Raw genomic sequence first — 22,816 nt, forward strand, 5'->3', positions numbered from 1 at the left:
GCACAGGCCCCCCCACCCCAGGATCTCTGCCGATTACCCTCTTCGGCCGCAGCTCCCCCTGCTAGCCCAAGGCGCGGGAAATATTTAAAACAATTTTATTCATGAAAATATGCTGTACAATGCACTCTACACGGCCTCGACACGGCACACACGCACACGCACACGCTGACGGCACGGCCACGGTACACTGCCTACGAAATGCGCCGGGGCGCCGCGCCCACAGCCCGCCCCGACCGGACACTTATAAATATGGGAGAGAGGAGCCAGGACTGGCACAGAGAAAGGGTGTCGGGTTGAGGGGTGGATCCAGAGAGCTGGGGCCCCCTGGAGAGGCTGCGACCAGTACTGGGACATGGGGAGGGGCGGGAAGGGAGATGGGCTTCCACGCGGGAGGGGAGAAACTCCGGCCAGCAAGGAGGGGGTAGGAGGGCCTGAACCGTGGGGGCGGAGGTCGGGGCTGAAGCGGGACAGTTCAGGGCGAAGGGCCTATGGGTGGGTGTGGGTGTTTTCCGGAGAGGGTTCCTGGCTTGGGGCGGGTGAAGTGTCAGCTGGGACTCAGATCCGAGTCTGGGGTGGGCGCTTCGCCACACGAGGGCCTGGCAAACGAAACTGAAGATTCTGAGCCGCCCCCTGCCCCGGTGGCTTCCCCGACCAGACCAGCGTGGCCCACCTCACTCCTCCCCCCCCTCCCCGCCCGGGATCCAGCCTCTACTCCCAGCCTCCTGCCCTTGGGAGGAGGGGGAGCGGGTCGCGGGGCGGGGCGGGGCGGGGGGGGGGGGTGTCTGGGCAGGACCGGTGGGGCGCCCCAGCCCCCTCTCCTCCACTTCTCCAGCGCCCAGCTTCCTCGGAGGGCTGGCTGTCTTAGCTGGGCTGGGGCTGCTCCTGGGTGCCCCCACGGCGCGGGAGTGGGAGCGGGGGCCCGGGGTCAGGATGGGAAGACAGCAGCCCCTGGGGGACGGGACAGGGCACCAGGGGCGCGCCCTCAGCCCGGCACCCAGCTCTGGTTGGGGGGCGGGGCCCCGGCCAGGCCGGGCGGCGGCGGCGGCAGGGCCGAGTCGAAGTTGAAGTCCATTTCGTCGCTGTCCATAAAGTCGTTGAGGATGATGGACTCGACGTCGCACTCGAGGCTCCCGCTGAACATGTCGAGGTCCAGGTCGGCCGGGAAGCGGTCGGGCGCGGCGCCCAGCGGCCCGGCGGCGGCGGCCGCGTACGGCCCGGGCAGCGCGTCCAGCAGGAGGCCGCCGGGGGGGCCCCCGAAGACCGCCGCGTGGCCCGGCGGCGCCAGGCCCGGCGCGCCCGCCTCTCCGGGCAGCGTCAGAAGGCTGATGGGGTGGGCTAAGGCACTGCGCGAGGGCGCCGCGGGCGCGTACGCGGCCGCCCCCTTGCCGGGGTAGGCCGCGGCCGCCAGCGCCAGCTCCCCGGGGGCGCCCAGCAGCGGCGCGGGCCCGGGTCCGGGCCTGGGCGCGGGCGGTGGCGGCGGAGGCGGCAGCAGCGCGGGCAGCGCCCCCGGGCGGAAAGGCGCGGCGGCCGGCGCGAAGCTGGCCTGCTTGTTCTCCTGGATGGTCTGCATGGGCAGGCGGCGCAGGGCGCCCAGCGCCGGCGGCCCGAAGCCCCCGCCCGCGCCGCCGCCGTAGGCGCCGCCCTTGCAGCCGCCAAAGTAGGCCGGCGTCGCGGCGCGGGCCCGCGGCCCGTACGTGTCCTGCGAGGCGTCCAGCAGCGCCTCGGGCAGGCCCAGCGGGCCGCCCAGCTCGGCCAGGCGCGGCAGCTCCCCCGGGCAGCGGGCCCCCAGCGCGGGCGACAGCGCGCTCGCCGGGCTCGGGTACATGAGCGGCGAGGACGGCGCCAGGGCCTCCAGGGCCTCGTCGTCCTCCAGTTCGGCCGCCTCGGCGAGCAGGGGTCGCCCACCGCCGCCGCCGCCGCGGAAGTCGGCCCACGCCTCGTAGTCGTCGCTGGCGTGCGAGGCCGGGCTGGTGGCCCACTTGGCCGCGGCGGGCATGGGCCCCGGGGCGGGCGCGCCCGGGGGGCTGGCGTCGGGGCTCCGCTCGGGTGCCTGCAGCTGCTTCTTCTTGCTCGCCTTGCCCTTGATGCGCAGGAACTTGGCCCCGTTGTCCATGGAGACCGCCCTGCGCCGCGGGGTCTTGCCCGTCTTGCCGCCCTCGGGGTTCAGCATCCACCACGAGCTCTTGCCTGTGCCCTCGTTCTGCACGCGGATGAACCGGGTGTGCAGAGACAGGTTGTGCCGGATGGAGTTCTGTGGCCAGAGACAAGCACAGGGGTCGGGGGTGGGGGGGGGGGGAGTGGTGGGAAAGGAGCGGGAGAAAAGAGAGGCGAGAGGACAAGGCCAGGAGAGACAAGCCAAAAGGCGGAAGGAAGGGGAGCAAGCAGGGAAGACGGAAGGGGGAAGGCGGAGGGGGCGGGAGGGCAGGTGTAAGTTCCAGGGCTGCCGGTCTAGGAGTCCCCGTCCTCTCCCAGGAACCGCTCTGCCCCAGCGGCTCTCCGGCCCTCCCCCTACCCACCCCACCCCCCCGCCGCGGGGTCTGGAGGGTGGGGCCGGAGCTCGGGGGGGGGGGGGGGGGCCTGCAGTGGGAGAGCAGGACCCCCTCCCCGCCTCAGCCAAGCCCCGCCCGCGGCTAGCTAGCCAGGCTGCCAGGGCCCCCCAACAGATTATGTAAGGGCTCATGCCGCCGCGGCTCATTTATCCCCCCCCTCCCAGCCTGGCATGGCGCCAGGAGCCCGAAAACCCAGGGCTCCAGAAATCAATCTCGCGGTGACTGATTAAGCCCTGTTTAGAACTAATTGCTCTTTCGTGTGTGGGGAGAATAAATTACCTGCTTTAATTTCGTGTCTTTAAAATGCAACTGCAGGTAGAGAAGGCTGTTAACCCTTTGCTGGGAGGGCCTGGCCCGGGAAAGCCAAATAGGCTGGGGGCCCCCAAGGTGGGGAGAGGTCCAGACTTTCCTCCAACTTCTCTGTGAACCCCACAGAGGCCTTGGAACCCAGCAAGCCCCTCAAAGCACATCCATTAGCCATGGAGACCTCCGACCCCACCTCTGCTCTGGGCTGGCACCTTCAGGTCAGCCCAGCCCAGCCCCCCTTTGGGTGGCAGCCCTCCCTCTCCTCCCCACCCACCTAAAGCGGAGTCGCTCTGCCCTAAAGCCCCTTCCTGGTGGAACCTTTACAAAATCCCCACAAAGCGGGTGGCATCACGCCCATTTACAGATAAGAAGACAAAGGCTCCGAGAAGCGAAGCGGCCTACACCCGAGGCCACTCAGCCCTTCTGCGTCCCTGGTACTTCCACACCCGTACACACCCTCCTCTGAATTTCTGCTGTGCCTCCTATCACTGCCTGCTTTTGCCAGGCTTGTCCTGGGGACAGAGGAAGGCAGGGAGTCCATGGCTCCACAGACGTAGCGCCCCACGGGAACCGCAGGAGCAGAACTTCGGTAGGGCCCGCCACGCCCACCTCTGGGGCCTCCCTCCTGGTGGCCTTGACCTCCTGGCTTAGGCACTGCTGTGCTTTGGGCAGGATGCCTGGCTCTTTGCAGCCACCTAGCTTACGTGACCGAGGCTGTTGACTCACTCTCCAGGAGCCCGGGCCTCAGTAAACTACTCTGAAAAAAAGAATGGGTGACATCCAGGAACCAGCTCAGGAGGCCGTGAGATCATTACCGGAGCTAACGTGTGTGGGTAAGTGTCTGGCGAACATGCCAGGTGCTCACAAGTGTTGCTCCAGCCCCTCGCGCTGGCCAGGAGTCCTCGCGTCTTCGATCCCCCAACAGACCTGCTGCGGCCCTACCTCCCTAACGCCAGGCCCTGAGTGTAACCACCTGTGCTGGGCACGAACAGCTCTGGGGAGCTGGCATTATCCCGTCTCGTGTACCGGGGAATGGAGGCCCAGAGGCATGACGTAACTTGCCCACGGTCCCACAGGCGGCAATGCCAGGTACCACTCCAGGTCTGCCTGGCTCACGGACCTGCTCTCAACTCGCCAGAACCTCTGATCCCTGTGGGCTCTCCCTTCTGCCGCCTCCTCGCCAGGCGCCAGAAGGAGGGGGGTCCTTCCCACCCCTCGCTCCCAGCTCCAGGTACTCACCTGACTCTTCAGGGCCCCAGGCTCCCTATCTCTGGCACTTTCTGCTCTTGGGAGACAACAGTTGGGGCGCCAAGGCCCCTCCCAGCGTGGCCCTGCCTGGCTTCTCCTGGGGCCCAGAGAGGAGGGGAGCTGGGCCCCAGGGAGGGGCGGCCCTGGAGCAGATGCCCCCCTTTCCCGCCCCCGCACCTGGCTCCCCAGCCCCTCCCCCACACCTGTGTTCAGGGGCCTCAGGGGCCCCAGTTCTTTTCTCCTCAGGGACTCTCTGCCTCACCAGAGGCTCCACCTGCCAGCTCCTCCGGCTGGCGGTCAGTCAGGCAGCACCTCTTTATGGGTGTCACCCTGTGCCAGGCTGGTTCTGCGTGTTTGGGGGACGGGGGAGGAGGAAGGACCTCACTAAACACATGCACCTCCCGAGCACCTGCCGGCTCAGCCCCGGGTGTGAGGACTGCGTGACCTCACGTGCTCCTTCTCCCTGTCTCCACGCAGCTCAGGGACTGGGAGCCCCATCTCGGGATGGGGCGCGTGAGGCTCAGAGAGGTAAAGTAAGTTGCCGGGATCCCTTGACAGAGCCAGGCATTGATTTCAGGTTCGTCTCGCTCAGCGGCTAAAGGACCCTCCCATTCCACCACGGGAGAGAGAACGAGTCCGGGAAAGTCCACAGAACCGTCGGAAACCAGTCTTCCACTGTTTTTCAAACTTTCCATGATGCAACCAACCCTAGAAGCCTGCAGCATGGGAAGCTGGGGGCCCATTAAAAGCCCAAATTCCCTATAAGTCTTGTGCTTCCTTTTTAGAATTCTTTTTTTTTTTTTTTTAGGGCCACACCCATGGCACATGGAGGTTCCCAGGCTAGGGGTCGAATCGGAACTGTAGCCGCCGGCCTACACCACAGCCACAGCAATGCAGGATCCGAGCCTTGTCTGCAACCTACACCGAAGCTCATGGCAACGCCGGATCCTTAACCCACCAATCGAGGCCAGGGATCAAACCCGCGACCTCATGGTTCCTAGTCGGATTGTTTCCACTGCGCCACGACGGGAACGCCCCCTCTTTAGAATTCAAGGGCATCTTTGCACTGTACTTCATAATACTTCCAAACTTTCTGAATATCAATAAAAATGTTTTAGATTATCCGCCAGAACACACGTTCCAGGCCTAAGCGAGTCTGTACCCTTCCTCGCTCTGTTCCCTGCCCAGCCAGGTACCCCAGTGCTCCAGGCTGAAGTCAAGGCTGGGTGGACCCCAGAGAGAAGTAAGGCCTTGCCCCAGGTCACCCAGGACCTGGAGGCCGAGCTAGGATTCGAGCCCAGGCCTCCTGAGCCCTCGCTTGGTGGTCCTCCTCCTCCCGCAAACCTGTCCTGGGGCCGGTCCCCCTCCTCTCTGGGCCTCAGCCTCCCTCCCCATAGACCCGCTGAGATGGCCCCCGCCCCCGCTCTATAGGGAGCTTTTCAGTTTGACAGTGAAAAGCTCTTGGACTCATTCAGTCCAGAGATTTTCAAATGTTTTTTTTTTTTTAAGTAGTGGAACTTTTAGTAAATGGAATCTAACCCAAAATTTGGGAGTTCCACACTCAAGCCATGGGGGATGGGGCAGGGGTGCCTGGAGCCCTGGCTGCTCAGCACCCTCCCCTGTACTGTCTCAGAAAACGAGGCCCTCGGGGAGGGATGTGCAGGCCAGATGGATGCGGCGGTTGAGGCCTGGAAGGGTGCCGAGCCCAGGGTCACCCAGGGAGGTGGCCCCGAGCTGGGCAAGGACCTAGGCCTTGGGCTGCTGAGCTGGGCGCTTCACTAGGTGTGCACAGGGCTGTGCCCCAGGGGAGAAGCCCGCTCTGGCTCCTCAGGGCCCCGCCACCTGGCATCCATCAGAGCTCCCGGCCCAGATCCGGTGGCAAAAGCACGGATCGCAACTCGCCCACGAGGACTCCCGGGAGGCCAGAGGCCACGGAGGAGGTGAGGGAGTGGAGGGAGACGCCTCTGCCAGGCAGCAGTAACCAGGGCTCCCTCTGAGAGTCGCCTAGCAACCCGCCACCACAGCCACGGCCTCGGCATGCCCAGGCGCCCCTGGTGCCCCAGCTGGGCCCAGTTTCTGGGGCCTCACACCTCCCACACTTCCATGAGGCCTGGGGCCGGTTCCCAGGGGAGGGGGGACCTCCCTGATTCGGGGACCTCAGAGGACCACGCCCATCCTGCTCCCCCTCGGATCCTGGGCCAGGCAGGCCAGCCGCCAGGGAGAGGAGCTGGGTGCAGGACAAAGGGCGTGGGCTCTGGTGTTGGATCCGGCTCCCAGTCTTGGCTCTGACACCCACAGACAGTGCAACCCTGGGGCCGGTCGCTTTGAACCTCCGTTTCTCCAGACAGCTACCTCCTTCCACCCTCTGCCAGGCAGAGTGAGCCTGTGAGTAGCCTGGATCACGCCCAGTCCTGCCCAGAAGCCCGCGATGCCCCATCTGACTCAAAGAACAAAGGCCGGGCCGTAGCCCACGGGCCCCTCGCGACCTCCCGGACTCTGCCGCGCGCTGTCCGGCCTGATCCCTCCCTCCCGTTGCCCACGCCTGCCAGGAACCTGTGAGGCACCATCTCATCCTCCCTTGGGGCCTGTCTCGGGGCAACACGGTTCACCCAGATACCCACGTCCGCCTCTCTTCTCTTTCAAGTTGCTGTTCAGATGCCACCTGTGCGACGAGACCCATCCTGCCCACCCTTGTCACAAGTCCTCCTCTGCCTCGCCACTTCTTGGCCCCCTTCCCCTGCTTGGAATTTGTCTACAGCAATTCGTGCTTTTTCTAAACCACTCTCAACTTTACATTCTGTTTTTATTTACTGTCTGGTTCCCCTTATATTAGAATGTAAGTTTCATGAGGGATGTTTATCCTTATTTTTTTAAACTGTACCCCGTGGCTTTGGTATATGTTAGACATCTCACAAATGTTTGATGTTTGTTGAGTGAATGAATGAGAGCAAAGGGGAGTGGCATTGTGTTGCAGGGAAAATTCATGAGCCTGGCAGAATGGCTGGCTCACAACAGGGGCTTCTCCAAACTGCGCTGATGGGCCTCGGGTGGAGAAAGCCTGGAGCAGTCAGAGCCACAGAAGGAGGCAGAGAGGGGAGGAAGGCGTCTGAGAGAGCAGGAAGGGCTCCCAGGGCCAGCAAGACAGCTGCCCCCCAGGACCCCTACCCTGCTTGCTCCTGTCGCCCACACAGACTCGGGAAACCCAGGGCTTGCTGCGGCCAAGGCCTCACACAGCCCGTACCGCCTGGGCCGGAAGACACTCCGGCAGCCCCCGCGGGAACAGAACCCCCTCGTCCCCGCCGACGGTGCCTCGCTCGTGGACGGGGTCCGAGCCCTGTGGTGGTGGCAGCTCATCTATCCAACGGGCACCCTCATCTATTCCCAGGACACCCTTCGCCCGCGAGCAGTAATGCATTCATCTGACAGCACGACCCCATTTATCCAGCACCCCAGCCCCATTTATCCAGCAAGTACAACCTCATTTGCTGACTGCACGCCTTTCACCTGACGGGCCCCTCATTTATCCTCCGAGGCGGCGGCGCTCTCCTTCCTGTGACGGGGCTGTGTTCTCTTGACGGTACCACCCGACTGAGGCAGCAGGGCGGCATCTCGGCTACAAGTGCACTTCATCCCCTGATGGTACAACCTCATTTATCTAATAATGCAGCCTCACCTTGCCTCCAAGTACCACCTCATTCCCTGACAGTACAGCCTCGTTTATCTTCCGGCACAACCTCATTTCGCCTCCCAGCACAGCGTCGTCCTCTGATAGCTCAACCTCATCCAATCTTACGTCTCCAGCCGGAGCCCGCCAGCTCGCAGGGCTGGGGCTGGGGGAGGGGAGAGGGAGGTGTGGGGAGAGAGGGGTCCCACCATGTGCCGTCCTCTGCCTACGGAGGGCTCCCTGGCGCTATGACCACATACAGTCTTCCCAGGCCTCCCAGGACCCGTGGACTGGGAGTGCGGGGTCGCTTGGCACAGCGGGCGCTCCACGACTGTCCCGCCTCCCGTTTGGTCCCCTTGAGGGTCAGAGGGCCCACGGGATGGATTTCCTCCAGCTCTCCAGCGGGGGAAGAAACCCCACTTGATTCGATTCGTAGCATTTGCTGATTTCTGTGGCATGGGTACTCCCCATCGTAGCCAATTTTGAGCTGGCAGCGAGATGTCACTGAGTGCAGAACTGGGAGAGGCGTGCACACGTTCAGCTCTCACGAGCCAGTGCAAGGCATCTCTCGCACACCACTGGCACGTGCTCAAAGACTCAGTCAGGCGAAGGGCACCGCCTACCACGTGCCAGACCTCAGCTAGGTTCTTTAGATACGTTTCTTCTTTGAACCCTAAAAACCATGCTTTGTGTAGGTAATGCTGTTTCCCAAAGCGGCAGGAACTGAGGCTCAGGTGGCTTGAATGACTCCTGAGGCTGCCAAGCTAGACGTGATGGAGCCAGGGCTGGGTCCCAGGGCTGCTCCCAGCGTGGCGGGGACCACCGCCCGGCCGCACACCTCAGTGGCCCGCCCTGCACTTGCACGTGGTTCTAAGCACAGGCTTCCTGGCTTTCACTGGAGACAGGAGCCCCCTCTACAAGCCCGGGGCTACCTCCGGGCCTCCCCAGCACCTCGGGGGTCCCAGGGCCCCCCCCCCCAGTTCAGCCCTGGGTCTTGGGTCCAGCCAACCAGCCCTAAGCCAGGTGTGAATGCCTCCCCAGGTTCCATCCCTGTCCCAGGATCAGCCCAGCCTCTCCCTCAGGAAGCTCACCCCACCTACACAACGGGGATGGGGGTCAGCTCCCCCTTCAGTGCCTCCCTGAGCAGAGCTCACCTGTGGGGCTGTGTGTGCGCTCGGACTCCCCCCCCACCCCCGCCGAGGCTCCCATTTCCTCTCTCCCTCCTCCTTTTCCTCCCTTCCTGCATGAAGAAGGGTCGAGGGCTAGCGATGGAATCCCAACTTCAGCCATGCGACCTTGGGCCTCCACGGGGCAGGGGGCGGGGCTGGGAACAGGATGAGAACCCCCATGTGAAGAATCTTCCTGAGTCCCAGGAGCAGCCCTTGTCACCCCCCCTTGCTCCCCACCTCACTCTGGCCCAGGAGCAGACCTGGCTCAGACAGAGCCACAGACTCAGGAGATGAGGGGTCACTTGCTCTGCTGCCTGGGATGCTCGGTCCAGACAGGCTTCCTGGCAGAAGGGGTGATCTGCATAACCTCGGGGCCCTGAGGCCACGTGCAAATCCTTGGCACTGGGGTGTGCAGGGAAGGAGGGCAGAGGGCAGGTGAGGGGAGCGGCCTTCGCAGCTCAGCAGTTAACAGACCTGACTGGCATCCGTGAGGACGCAGGTTCCGTCCCTGGCTTAGCTCAGTGGGTTCAGGATCCGGCGCTACTGTGAGCTGAGGTATGGGTCAAAGACGCGGCTCGGATCCCACGTTGCTGTGGCTGTGGTGTGGGCCGCGGCTGCAGCTCTGATTCGACCCCTAGCCTGGGAAATTCCCTATGCCATGGGTGCGGCCCTAAAAGAGAAAGGCAAAAAAAAAAAAAAAAAAAAGGAAGGGCAGGTGGGGGCTTCGGGACCCCAGACGTTGATGGGTGAGTGGGCTCGGGACCAGAAGTGGGCAGTCAGAGCCAGGAGGAACCAAATGTCCAAAGCAAGATATGAGGTCAAAGGACAGGCCCTGGCATCCCCCACGCTCCACCCCAGAGACAACTGAGTCCAAACATCCAACCGGCTCAGCAGACCAACCAGCAGCAGAAGTCCCAGCTCACACCTACTCAAAAGCCCACAGCTCCTCATCTCCCCAGGGCTTGGGTCCAACTCCAGACCCACAGTCAAGGCTCCTCTGATGCTCTCAGGCCTCATGACCCCCATTCCCTGACGCCCGCCTAGGATTCCAGACACCCTGGCTGTCTCATACCTCCATGCCTTCGCACATGCTGTTCCTTGCGCCCTTCCCCCTTTCTCTGCCCTCCTGGTTCCTGCGGCTCCATCCAGGCTACCTCTGCAGCATCCTCCTGGCCCCTCTGCAAGCCTCACAGATGGATGCACCCATCTCAGTGTTACCGCAAAAACCTACCTGCAACCTGGAATATCACTGGGGCGGGGGGGTCGGCCTCCCCGGTCTGAATTCGGCAGGGCCACTCTTTGGCTCACGTTAAGTCAGTACATGGGCTGGAACGCTCGGTAGCCACGAACCCCCTCCGTCCTAGCAACTCTGTGTGGCTTTGGTTCAGGAAAACCTCAGGCCGGAGCTCCAGGCCTGGCCTCCTCCCTCTGAGTTTCCCCCCAGTTCCTGCTGCCTCTGCTACCCTTACTTTTCCCTGGCTTTCCCCTGGAGACTTCAGCAAAGCAAGGCGGGAAAGGCCGTTCACAGAGCACTCACCATGTGCCACGCATGGCGCTCAACAGCTGAATGGTACCGAGCATCTCATACAACCCTCTGAGTTGGTTTATTATCCTGATTTGGCCGAGGGGAAACTGAGTCTTCAAGAGACAAACTGACCCGTCCAAGGGGGGGAAACAGCGGGGCAGGAATTCACACCCAGGGCCCTGGAGCTTCCTCCCACCCCGAGGTGTCGCTGGAGAGGAGCCTAGGCCAGGCCTGGGGAGGGGGTGCCAGGAGCTGTCCACACTGGCTCAGCAGCTCTTTCCACAGACTCGGCCCTCCCTCTCCCCAGATGAAAGTGGACCCCTGAACGCCAAGCCGTTCAGGCCTCTCCCAGCGTCTCCTCCGTCGGAGCCCCCTCCCTCCCTCTGCAGGCAGCACCTCCCCACGCCCCTGCCCCAGGCCCTGGGAGCAGCTGCGGTGACCTCACCCAGCCCTGCCCTGGGCCCGGCTCTGGGGAGGCCTCAGCAGCTGTGCCCCAGCCCTGCAGGCTGGCTCCTGGGGGGGAGGGGAGGGGACGAGTGGGCACGGTGCCAAGAGAACCATCTGCTCTCCCAGGGGCATGGCCACCCGCACAGACACTGGCCTCGCCCCCCGGGGCTGCCCTTGGCCCTCTGTCCCCATGCTGAGGGGGCTCCAAGAGCCCAGGGCAGCCCACCCAGACCGGAGCACCAGCCCTGCTCTGCCATCTGTCTTCTCCTGGAGCCGGAGAGGTCCTGGCAGGGCATGTTGGAGCACGAATGTTGGCTGAAAAATGAACAAGCGCTCAGGGTAAAGCTCTGGCGGGGCAGAGGCCAGAGGCCAGGGCTGGGTGTGCCGAGCACTGGCTGCCCCAGCCCCGGCCGGGCCGGGCTGAAGCAGGCCATCCCCGGGGGGGGGGGGGGGGGGGGGACCTCCATCCCCTCACATCTGCTCCGCTGGCAGGTGCCTCTGGCAGAGGGCAAGCCCCTTCCCCCCACGGCCCCAGCTCAGGTTACAAAAGGAGGCAAGGCCAGCTGAGGACAGGGGGAGGGGACGGGAGGGTGGAGGAGGCTTCCCAGCTCCTCCGAGGGCTGGGGGAGGGGCACGCAGAGCCTATGGACTGGACGGGACTGAGAGCCAGAGAGGGAAGGGCCATGCCCAAGGTCCCACAGCCTGCCGGTGGGCAAAGGGGAGCCGGCGTCCAAGGGCAGGTGGCCCTGGGCTCAAGGGTGACCTTGAGTAAATCACTGCCCTCTCCTGTGACAATCCGGTGCCTAAAACCTGCCTGCTTGCAAGGCCATGGGGGAGGCTCTGCGGACCAGAGAGTGGTGGGTCAGCCGAAGTGCAGGTCAAAGCTTTATATCATGATGATCTGACACCTCGGGGACAGAAAGGGAGCCACGAGAAGAAGCCACCCCCCCACCCCCGCGCACACACGCACAAGTCGCCGTCTCTCAGGGATCCGGACCCAGGGGCCCCCACCCTGCACAGCACCCAGGGAGGTATCGTTGTCCTTTCCCAGAGCAATGAAGGGCAGGAATGATATTTGCTAAGGTTTCACCGGGGCCTTTACACGCGACTCTTCTCACATGTAATTCTCACGACGAAGCTTGGACACAAGTCCCGTGTTATTAGTCCATTTTGCAGAAGAGGAAACAGAGGCTCAGTTGCCCAAAAGGCCACGCAGACGGTGAGTGGCAGAGCTAGGGCTGCTCCTTCCCGCCTGCCTCCAGACCCCTAGCAACGGCCACACTGTCTCACCTCTGAGATCTTCAGGGCACCGAAGGGTACTGCCTGGCATCTTGGAAACCTGGGGCCTCCACCCTCTCTCAGGCTCATCGTCTCCCCTGGATCCCAGCATCAGGCCCGCCCTGGGCACCTGGGCCAGTGTCTCCATCCCCCTGCAATCCCTCCAGGCCATTCTTTCTGCCCATATCATTCCTCACCCCCATACTTGGAGTGCCAGCTCCTTGGCATGGCATTCAAGGCCACTCGCCATCCAGCCCCAAGTCCTGCTGGGCTCTGACCAACATAGCAGGACCCCGTGGGGCTCCTAAAGCATCCTGAGGGTTTGACTCCACGGCCTGGTCCTCCTCGCTCACCTCCGAAGACCCCCAGCTCATTGCCTGGCCGTCCGTCTCGACAGACCCTGCACAGTTTCTGCCCTGAATCACACTTGGGAGCCCCATCTCATCTCCCCAGCTGGACCTGCAGGCATTTCAAGGGCGGGGAGCCAGTTCTACTCCTCTGAGGAGCGCTGCACGTCAGTGTCCGTGGGTGCAGGCCTGGATTAAAGCCCCTGGAGGAAGACGCCACTGGCCCTCGGGCCTGTAGATGGAGGGGGGATGTCAGCTCCCTCCCGTCTGACATGAGAAAGAGAGCCAGGGCTCCCGGAGCCGCCCCCCAGGCTGGAAGCCACAGGGGCAAACTCCAAGGGCAATCCAAGAGGCAGGGATGGGGGCGGGGGGGACGGGGGCCGGCCCAGCCCAGCCTCGATCCCTGGGCTGGGGAGGACGTCACTCAGGGGAGTTTCATTTCTGTCACCTCCAGGGGAGCCTATGCGGGCCACTGTGCTTCTCTCAGCCTCGCTTTGCTCATCTGCGAACTGGGGACAGGAGCGACAGGGGGCTTCAGGGTTTGCTATGTGCGTGAAAGCACGCCTGCCCTGGCGAGTGTTGACTGAATCCCAGACGGGAGAGTTCCACGTGCCTAAAGCAAAGGGTCAGGAGACAGGCGGGCTGAGTGACGTGGCCGAAGAGGTTGACAGGGGCCACGTGGCCCCTTGAATGTCACGCCAAGGCCCCAGCACTGTGTGCTGTTAAAAACAGCACCGCGCTGCACACGAGTTCCTGCCTCCCCCGCCAGACGGGGAGCTAGCAGACAGCAGGGGCTGCGACTTTCTGCTTCCTGATGGTCCAGCTCCAGAGGGGCCCCTGCCGAGGACACACAGCGAGGTGTCTCCTCCCTCCTGCAGCCAAAGGCGCTCGGTGGCACACACATCAGACAAGGAGGGGTGGGCGTGTGTGCTGGGTGGGGGATGGGTGCGGTCCCTTGGAGCTGACTGCACGGGACCCAGGGCCCTGGAGGACTCAAGGAGCACGAGGGAAGCGGATGGGCTTAACCTGCACCCCCTGCTTGGAGGAGAAGCTGGCCCACCCCCGGGAGCAGGAGATGGGACTGGGAAGTGGGAGCAGACGAGCTACCATCTAAGGCATCAGAGCAGGATCCGATCCACCATCAGAGACACTTGTTAAAATACAGATTCCCAAGCCCACCCGCTGACAGTCTGCTACAGAGGGTCTGAGACGGGGACGGGTGACCTTAACGCCTAAAAGCTCTGTCCAGGGGATACTGATCATGGGCCAGGGCTACCAACAACCAAGGGTTTTAAGGCTGGATGCTCAGAAAGACACACTGGATTCCAGAATCACCTAGGAGGTAGGGTTTTGTTCAAGCTACCCAACTCCCCGCCTAGTTTCTGAGAGGTGTCCCCAGGGATCAGGCCGTGAGAATGCACGGCAGCCTCAGTGAGCATGTGACAATGGCAGTGGTTTGGGGTGAGAACTCCAGGGTCGGGTGTAAAGGTGGCATTGCGAGGCTGCCTGGGATCAGAGGCAGCAGGGGCAGTGGGAGAGGGGGCCGGGCCTGGACAAGGCCAGCAGAGGGCCCAGGGGTCCAGGCAGCACAGTTTAGGCTCGGTTGGCTCCCAGGGGGAACTGAGAGCTTGGGAGGGTTCTGGAGCGAGCGCGAGTGAGCCCTGGGGCTGGAGGGCTGGCCGGGATGCGGGCTGACACCGCACTGGCACTGGGATGCGTGAAACACGGTAGGAACAGACAGGTCTGCATCTCAATCCAGGCTCAGCCTTGGTTCCGCTGCGCGGCCTTGGCCAAGTGACCTCATCTTTCTGGGCCTCCATTTCCTCAACTGCAAAATGGGGCTATGAACACACACCTGGCAGGACTCAGGGTGGATAAAATGAGAGAATTTGTGTGAATTACCCAACTGACTGCCTGGCACTCAGGCGTTAATTTTCTGAATTCTTGTTCCCCTTCCCACAAGAGGCACCCTGCCCCCCTCAGAGACCAGAAAGGTTTCTCGGCAAAGAGGGAGGCCCTGGGGGGAGGGTGTGGGAGGCCCCTCCCCCACACACCACCTGGCCCCCTCCCACCTCCACATATGGGTTGGGGGGTGGGGAGAGGCAGCAAACAGCCAAACCCTCCCAAACAGGAGTTGGTTTCCATGGTAACCAGGGTGCCAGGAGGAAGGGGGGTACTCCAGATCCAGCTGTCCCCCTGAGCGCCCTACCCAGGCCCCAGAGCCTCAGCCAAGGCCCACCCAAGACCCTGCACCCCCTTCTGTCTGCTCTGGGGGCCAGCTGGGCCTGCCACGAGCACTCCCTGCCATGTGCCCAGGGTATGTCTGTCACCTGGGTACCGCCAGGGCAGGACAGGCAGCCCAAGAAGGAGTCCTCAGTTCAAGTCCACCCACACCAGCAGTCACGTGAAGCCCCATCAGTACTCTGTGCCCTGGGTCCCAGGGTCTCAGGACGAACCCCTCGTGACTCCCAGAACCAGAGGGTTTACCAGTCATGTCCCAGAAAGGACCAGAGACGGGGGAGGTTGAGGCCCTTTGGACACAGATGAGAGCGACGACCAGAACGGGAGAAGGTTTTGCGCCAGCTCACACGGGCCAGATCAGGTTCCCCTACAGGGGATGTGTCCACCCCTCACCCACTCCCGTCCCCACAGCTCCAAGTGGCCCCAAAGAGCTGAACCAGGCCACCCCGAGTGATGCTCCAGAGAGACGGGCCACTCCCAACAACCTGGAGGTCTGTCTGGCACTCGAAGGAGCAGACCCAGGGGCTGCAAGCTCAGGAGCGAATGAGAGAGGGCTCCATCTGAGAAGGAGGCCTGGAAGCAAGCGGGGGACGCCCTGACTCCCCGCCTCTCCCGGAGACCCGAAGTCAGACTTGGAGCTGGAAGGAGTGGGCACCAGTGTCTACCTGTTTCTCAGGTACCCACCCCCGACCTGGGCAGCAGGCCACAGGCTGCAAAGAGAAGGGGGTGCTGAGGAGTCAGCCGCAAGGTAAGGGAGACAGGGAGGTGACGAGGGGGCTCCCCCTGCTCTGGCTGCTGCACCCATGTCCCAGAGGCTCCCAGTGACCACGCCCGGAACCGTCCTAAGACACAGACACAGGGGCTTCCATAGCCCGCAGCACCCCACGTAGGGGCCACCACCAGCCGCCACTCAAAACACGGGAGAAGGTCGACAGCAAGAAACAAGCCCGCACCCCTCCCAAGTCCTCCTCCTCAGCCTCAATGGCACAGCAAAGGCTTAAGCTGCCGGGAAAAGCAGGGGGTTCCGTCCCAGGTCTGCCGCTTCTCAGGGAGGTGACCCTAGGACAAGCGCCTTCTCCAGGCGCAGACAGGGATGCTCAAACCCACGTGCAAGGAGGGTGGCCAGGATCTGAGGGGAAGCCGCCTGGGCTGCTCCGGGCCCCTCCCCGGCTCTGGCAGAGCCCCTCTGGGTCCGGCAGCGGGCGTCCTCTGGGCGCTCGGAGAGCGGGCCCAGCCCGCAGAAAGTGGGGGCTGGGGTACTGAACTTTCGAACCCGGCACCCCCCACCCCGCCCGCGCCGTTCATTACCTTAACAGGAGTTAAAAATAACCGTCTCATCTCTTTAAATTAGTCTGTCTGCAATTACCGCCTGGCACGGCGCTGCCCGCCATCGTCCCGCTGGAGCGGCGCCAGGTGGCAGGCGGGGCCCTCGCCCTGTCTGTCGGTCTGTCTGCCGGCCTCCCGGTCCCCTCCTTCGCCCCGCAGAGGCCCAGCTACCCCAGGGGCCTCCCGGCGGCCCTGCCTCCGGCGCTCCCGAAGTGGTCGCTGGGGAGCGCGCCCGGCGGGGCCACCAGGCTGGCAGAGCGAGGGGCCAGCCCAGGCCCGGGCCGCCGGGCTGGGGGGCGGCGGCGGCGGGGACTGGGAGGCCCGGGAAGCCGGAAGGGCCGCCGCGCGCCAGCGCTCGTGGGTGGGTGTGAGCAGGTGGCCGTGGGAGTCTGCCGGGCGTGCCAGCAACTGTGCCAGGAGCGGCTGGCACGGGCTCGTGCCCAGGAGGCGGGCAGCTGCCAGCCCCCCTGCTCGTGCAGTGCGGGGGGTGAGGGCACCCCCCACCCCGGGCTCCCACCGCCTCCTCTCGCACCCCCACAAGCCCTCAGGGCTGGGGATCCCCAGAGGACAAAGGAGGAGGAGGGAGCCGTGCTGAAGCAGGCTTGGGGGGAGAAGGGGGAGCCCCTGCGCCGCGCACACCCACTGCTCAGCCCTGCGGCAGCGGCAGGACCCCCTCCTGGCCTCTCAGATCGGCTCTTCCTTCCAGCCCCCTCCCCACCCAGGACTTAGGAGCTGGCCTGGGCCCGATGGGGGGTTGGGGACCCACCTCTCCTAATCCCACCCTGCACCAGTCAAGCTGCTCCAGACCCTGAGGGAGAAGGGAAGTCCCCATCCACTGGGCTCCTCCCCCACCAGGCCTGGGGCCGGGAATGGGAGGCCCCTGGTCCTGGTCCTGGTCTGGGAGCTGGGGGGCGGGGCAGCGGGGAAGCACAAAAGCAGGCAGAACAACTCCAGGGGCGCTAGGTGGAAGGAGGAGCTAGACTCAGAGCAGCCTGGAAGGCTTCCTGGAGGAGTCCAGTGCCAGGAAAGGTGGGGCTGGAGCATCTGAGAGGAAGCGGGAGGCCCTCCCTGGATATGGGATGCCCGCACTACCGGGAGACTGCAGAGGGAGGGGGCCTCGGCCCAGGCCTGGAGAACCCCCGCCCTGACGGCAACCACCTGCCTCTTTGATGGAGTTCCCAGCACCCAGTGCGGCTTCCCTTCAGGCTCCGGTCCGCTGGGTGCCCTGCACCTGCTGTGGTCTTGCTTTTCCTCCAGTCCCTCTGCAGCATCTCCGGACTCTCCTCCCACATCACGGGTGGGCCCACAGGGCGAAGGCCCAGCACAGGGCCCTTCCCGATCTGGCGCACTCAGCCTTTCCCATGCCACGGGCCTGCCATCCCCGGAAGCCCTTGGTTCCAGCCTGGCACACCCAACCAGCTCCCAGGCCCAATGTGTGCAATTCCACCTCCTTGCCTTTGCCTACACAGTCAGTAGCCCCCGGAGGACTTCCTCCCCAATTCCACCTACCCCCTGGTGAAGGCAGCCCACATCAAGTGCCACCTTCTCTGTGAGGGTCTGTCTGGCTCCCCAGGGGATCTCCCCCCTTTCCCCAGCCCCCCACTCCCAGCCCTTCTTGCCTGTGAAAAAAAATAGGGCTCGGGTGTGGAACTGGCTGAGCCCTGATGCATCCTGAAGGCAGGTCCAGCGCCTTCCCCTTTGGTCCCCCCACTCCATCTAACACAGGGTTTGGTACACCCCAGGGATTCAAGTGCCATCCTTACGTGGCGGAGGGGAGGGAGGAAGGAACAATGCGTCCCTGGCCCCAGCCCTGGCACCTGAGGTGGACCACAAGCTCTGCTACCCAGAGGGTGGCTGGGGAGCTGGGGATGACCGCGCCACCAGGTCCCTGGAGGGACTGACTGGGAGTGGGGGAACAGGCAGCAGGAGGGGCAAGAACGAAAGGGGAGAGGTTTCCTGCGGAGCTGGGTGGGGGTGGGGTAGGAGGACAGCCACTGAGGGGATGCGATGAGGGGAAAGGCCAGGGGCCTCTCTGAACAGCCCCCCACCTCCGCTGCCTCGGGGGTCTCTGCCAGGGCCCAGGTCAGGAGCCCAAGCCTGAGGCTCCCTCGCCAATGCCCCAGTCCAGGACAAGCCTTCCTGAGCCCAGGCGCGGGGAGGACCAGCGTGTCCTCAGCCGCGTGGTGCAGTGGAAACCGCGTCCAATGGGCACGCGGGAGACCTCGGCCATCGGCCAGGGCCTGCCGCTCAGGGATGGCTTGAGAAAGTCCCATTCCCTCCCGGGGCCTCAGTCTCACAGTCTGAGAAATGAACGCGCGGCACTCATTTATCGCCATGTTCCTTCTCCATCACATTCTAGGATCCAGACCTGCCCCTGTTTGAAAGCTGTCAGTGTCCACACCCAGTGCCAGCAGGACACAATTCTCTGGGCCTTGGAGGGGACACACCTGGACTGGAATCCAGCTTCCCCGGCAAGTGACTGTGTGACCTCGGGCAGTGCACACCTCCACTCGCTGCCTCAGCGCCCAGCTCTGTGACTGGTGACGTAAACTCTACCTCAGGGAGCGCAGAGGAGAGGGCTGAAGGCCTGGCCCCGAGACCCTCAGGGACCTGCAGGCCTCTCCCAGCTTCCAGCCCCAGGGTCCCTCTCAGCATCGCCCCCTTCCATCGCTAGTCTATCAAGCCCAGTTGGTGCTCCGCCTCCTGCAGGAAGCCCTCCTGGCTTATTCTAGCCCACAGTGCCCTCCCTGGCCTCAGCACCCTCTGCACCATCCACCCATTTCTTCACTATCATTTCACCAGACACGCACTGGCAGCTCGTGGAGCCAGGCTCTGCGCTCCATGCTGTGGGCAGAGAGATTGCTCCGACACTGCCTGCCACTGTCCTCCAAAGAGGGTGGGGAAGGGAGATGAGACAGGATGCAAAAGACCGAGATCCATGACAGGCAGGGAGAGGCCAGAGAAGGGGGAGTCCGGAGCTGGCTGAACAGGGTTCGGGAAGGCTCCCTGGAAGAGGCGGCTGAACTCTGTGCCCTTGACGACAGGGACCGCATCTACAGGAAGAAGCCAAAGGGGGGAGCAGTGCACAAGGGCAGGACCCACTGGGGAGGAGTAAGTATTCCGCTGGGGGCGGAGCCCAAGGGGACTGGAGGGAGGGTGGAGAGGGGGCTCAGGTCTCCTCCTCTGGCCTGCGCCCCCACCCAGTACACCCAGTAGCGGACAGAGCGAGACAGACAAGCTGTCTGCCCCAAGTCTGAAAGCCATGAGCTCGCAGGTCAGAGCTCTGTGGGTCCTACCATGCAGCCCACTGGGCATCTCCAGCTACCCATGTCCACAAGCCTCTCCTCCTCCCCTGGCACACCTCCTTCCCTGCTCCTGTCTCCAGCCACCAGCAACCACAGCCCCTTCCCTCCATTTAGGCATGCCTGGCTGGCAGGGACACCCGCCCGCCCCTCAGGCACCAGGGAGCCTGACAGCTCCCTGGCGTGCCCCCCACCCACCTCCTCTCCCCCAAAAGCATCCACTCTCCCCATTCATTCCCCAACAAGTTGCCCAGAGGAGGGTCTGGAGGCCACAATCCAGTCAAGCCCCTGTCCTCTCCCAAGATGGCTCCCCCCTTTCCACTGGTTGATACTGAGGCCTCCCTGGGGTGCCCCTGCCCCTGCCCCGCCCCCAAATGCATCTGGGCTCAGAGAGCCAGGGAAGTGGAAGACAGGCAGCCTGGGGTGGGCAGAGACAGCCTCCCCGCCTCATTACCTGGCCCTCGTACCAGCAGGGGTCATCACCAGCCCACCATGCTGATCCAGGCAAGGGGGGGACAGCAGCTGCCCCGCCGAGAACTCAGATCTCAGGTCACCTGACCCGTTCCCCACCCCAGGCTGACTGGTGCCCTAGGGTGAACTCCTGGCACCACAGAAAGACCTGGGAGCCTAGGGTCGCATTCCTCACCCTGAGGCCAGCTCCAGGGAGGGCAGGTTTGGGAGGAGAGCAGCCACTGGCCCCAAGGCTTTATCTGGGCTCTTTAAGGAGGGCGCTCTGCTGGAGAGGGTAAAACAAGAGTAACACAAAGCAAACTCGCGGGGCAAGAAGGGGCTCCCCTGTGTCAGAGGCCTGAGAAGGGGTCCTTCTGCCCAAGGACTGGGGTGAGGGTGTCCCTCAGGGACGCCTCAAAGTGGCCGTCCCTTGTCACCCCGCGAGACCTCCCACCCCACATCCAGAGCATGCACGAGGCTGCTCCCAGCACGCCCCCGCCTGTCCGCCGGCTGGCCTCACGCCCTGGACACACACTCTGGGACCCCTGGAGGTGTCCCGGGGGGGCGGGGGGGCTCCCTCCAGGCCGCCCGCCGGGAGTCTGGACGCATCTAGCAGCCCCTGGAAGCCCCAGCCGAAGGAAGACCTCAGCCCCCCTCCCCAGAGAGACGCCCCCACCTTCCAGCCAGCCGAGCTGTTGCTGTCGCCTTTATCCTTGAAGTAGGGCACGTAGCGGACCATCCAGTCGTAGATCTGCGAGAGCGTGAGTCGCTTGTCCGGGGCGCTCTCGATGGCTTTGGTGATGAGGTCGGCGTAGGACAGGTTCCCCCACGCGTTCCGCCGGGAGCTCTTCGCTTTCCGCAGCGGTCCGACCTCCGCTCCCAGCGGCGGCGCTGGGGCCATCGGCGGGGCCGTGGCCCGGCGCTCCGGCCCGCAGTCCTCGGCGCCCTCAGCCACCCCTGAACCCAGCGCTCCGTCCTCGTCGCCGACCAAGTCGGGCTGCGGCAGGGGCCAGGTACAGGAGCGCGGCCGGCTCTGCGGCGCGAAGTCCGGGTCCACGTCCACCTGATGCGCTCGCAGCTTCGCAGCCATGGTCCCGCCCGGCTCGGGCGAGCAGGGGAGGGAGGCTCCGCGGAGGGTGGGTGGGCGGCTCCGGGATCTGCGCGCCCCGGGGAGGCCCGCGGGAGGGGTCCCTGGCGGCGCCGGCTCAGCCGCGGGGCGCCATGGGCCGGGGCGCGAAGGCAGAGGACTGGACGCGCTGGGAAGCCCGAAGGGAGGGGGAGAGGAGGGCGGCGAGGAAGCGGCGGCCCCCGAGCCCAGCGGGCACACACCTCGCCCAGCTCTGCTTCTAGCACCTGCCGCCTGCCTGCGCCTGCAGCCACCACCGCCACCGTCGCTGCCGCCGCTCCCCCGGCGCCGGCCCCGCACGCGGGCCCCGCTCTCCCGGGACGAGGCCGGATTGCACCATGCCGGAGCCCGAGCCCTTGCCGGAGCCCGCGCCGCCGCCGCCGCCGCCCGGTGAATGCCGCCGCCGCCGCCGCCGCCGCCGCCGCCGCCGCTCCGGCTCCAGCGCCAGCTCCCGCGCCTGCCGCGCTCAGCGCCGGCTGCACCTCGGATGGGCGGGGGACGGGGAGGGGGCGGGTCCGACGCGGGAGAGGGCGGGGCGTGCCCGCCCGCGGCCGCGGAATCCTCGACCGGTCGCGTGCCCCGCCCGCGGGCTGGGGCTGGGGCGCGGGGCTCCGGGCTCTGGGCAACCCGGCCGCAGCCCCCGCACGCCACAGCGCCGCCTACGGAGCAGGGGAGGAGCCGCAGGCGCGACCCCGCCCCCGCTCCGCGCCGGGGGAGGGGGGCGCGGGGGCGGGGCCAGAGGGCTCTCATTGGTCCGTAGCAGGGCTGTCCGGCCCACGGACTCGGCAGGACCCCTCCCCGTAGCGCGTCAGCGGGTTATTGTTACGAGCCGGGGTTTCCCGGGGCAACGGGGATGGGGCGGGGCTCAGAGCACTTGGCCCCGCCTTCAACGCGCGGAAGGAGTGCCCCGCCCCCTATTTCTAGACCCCGGGCATTTCCATGCTTTCCTTCCAGAAACCCGGTGGCGGGGTTGGGGGAGCTCTCCTCTTCTCTGCGCCCCGGACGGCGCTGGGGAGAAGGAGAGGGTCAAGAATACTTGGGTTCTGGGCCAGGCTTGGCCACAATTTTAGCTTTTCCATCTGCAAGTTGTTTTCTGTGGGCTTTTAGAGTGCCTGTGGGCATAGTTTTAGAGCCCCGGTTCTCAAAGTTTACCGTGTAGTAGAATCAACGCGCGGGGCTTATTAAAACATATTGCTGGGCCCCAGGCCGGTAAGTTTTGACTGGGGCTAGCGGTTTTGCATTTCGGACGGGTTCCCAGGTGATACCCCCGGGACCACACTTTGCAAACCACTATTTTAGAGTCTTTGGGAGGCTTTTGCCTGGGCTGCTGGGACAAACACTTGCTCCAAAGTTCATCCTGTTTGGGTGGAAGTTTCTCGTTCATTCAACAGATTCATTGAGCATCTTTGATGCACCCGGCACTGTTCAGGCCACTATGGCAAAAACAGCAACACAGGCAGACGAGGTCCCTACCGCAGTGGCTAGCGGAGGAGTCCTATGTAAATTACATCATCATATGGCCTCCGAAGGAAGAGGCTGGCTGATGCAGTTGGGCAGCCAATGACCTCATCCCACAGGGCCCTAGGCTAGGTTTCCAGCCAGCTCTCCACCTGCCAGCTTTTGCCTGGGGTATCCCCTCTGCCTGAAACACCCTTTCCCCTTCTCAAAGTTCTTTCTCATCAGAGATTCATTCTCCCATTCCTCAAAACTCAGCTCGGCTCCATCCCTGACACCTTCTTTAACCCACTTCACAGCATTCTCTTTGCTCCTTGCCTGCCGGCACCACCTGTTGCTCTGGCAGTCGGTTCTGCATCCCTTTAGCACAGTGTTTCTCTTCT

General features: G+C 64.3%; 1 protein-coding gene and 1 long non-coding RNA gene across 2 annotated transcripts; one reads left to right on the forward strand and one right to left on the reverse strand.

Moving 5' to 3' along the window:
• Positions 1–78: 78 nt before the first annotated feature.
• FOXO6 (forkhead box O6) lies at positions 79–21,282 on the reverse strand. The gene is made up of 2 exons (XM_047789529.1): positions 20,529–21,282; positions 79–2,251 (listed from the first exon to the last, which is right to left on the reverse strand). The coding sequence occupies exons 1-2, from the start codon at positions 20,940–20,942 to the stop codon at positions 983–985; spliced, it is 1,683 nt and encodes a 560-aa protein (XP_047645485.1). The 5' UTR covers positions 20,943–21,282; the 3' UTR covers positions 79–982.
• Positions 3,340–4,880, forward strand: LOC125132373 (uncharacterized). The gene is made up of 3 exons (XR_007136227.1): positions 3,340–3,444; positions 3,589–3,688; positions 4,681–4,880. It is a non-coding gene; the product is annotated as an uncharacterized LOC125132373 (long non-coding RNA).
• Positions 21,283–22,816: the final 1,534 nt, after the last annotated feature.

Source organism: Phacochoerus africanus, chromosome 8 (genome assembly GCF_016906955.1).
Source record: "Phacochoerus africanus isolate WHEZ1 chromosome 8, ROS_Pafr_v1, whole genome shotgun sequence".
NCBI classification, from domain to species: domain Eukaryota; kingdom Metazoa; phylum Chordata; class Mammalia; order Artiodactyla; family Suidae; genus Phacochoerus; species Phacochoerus africanus.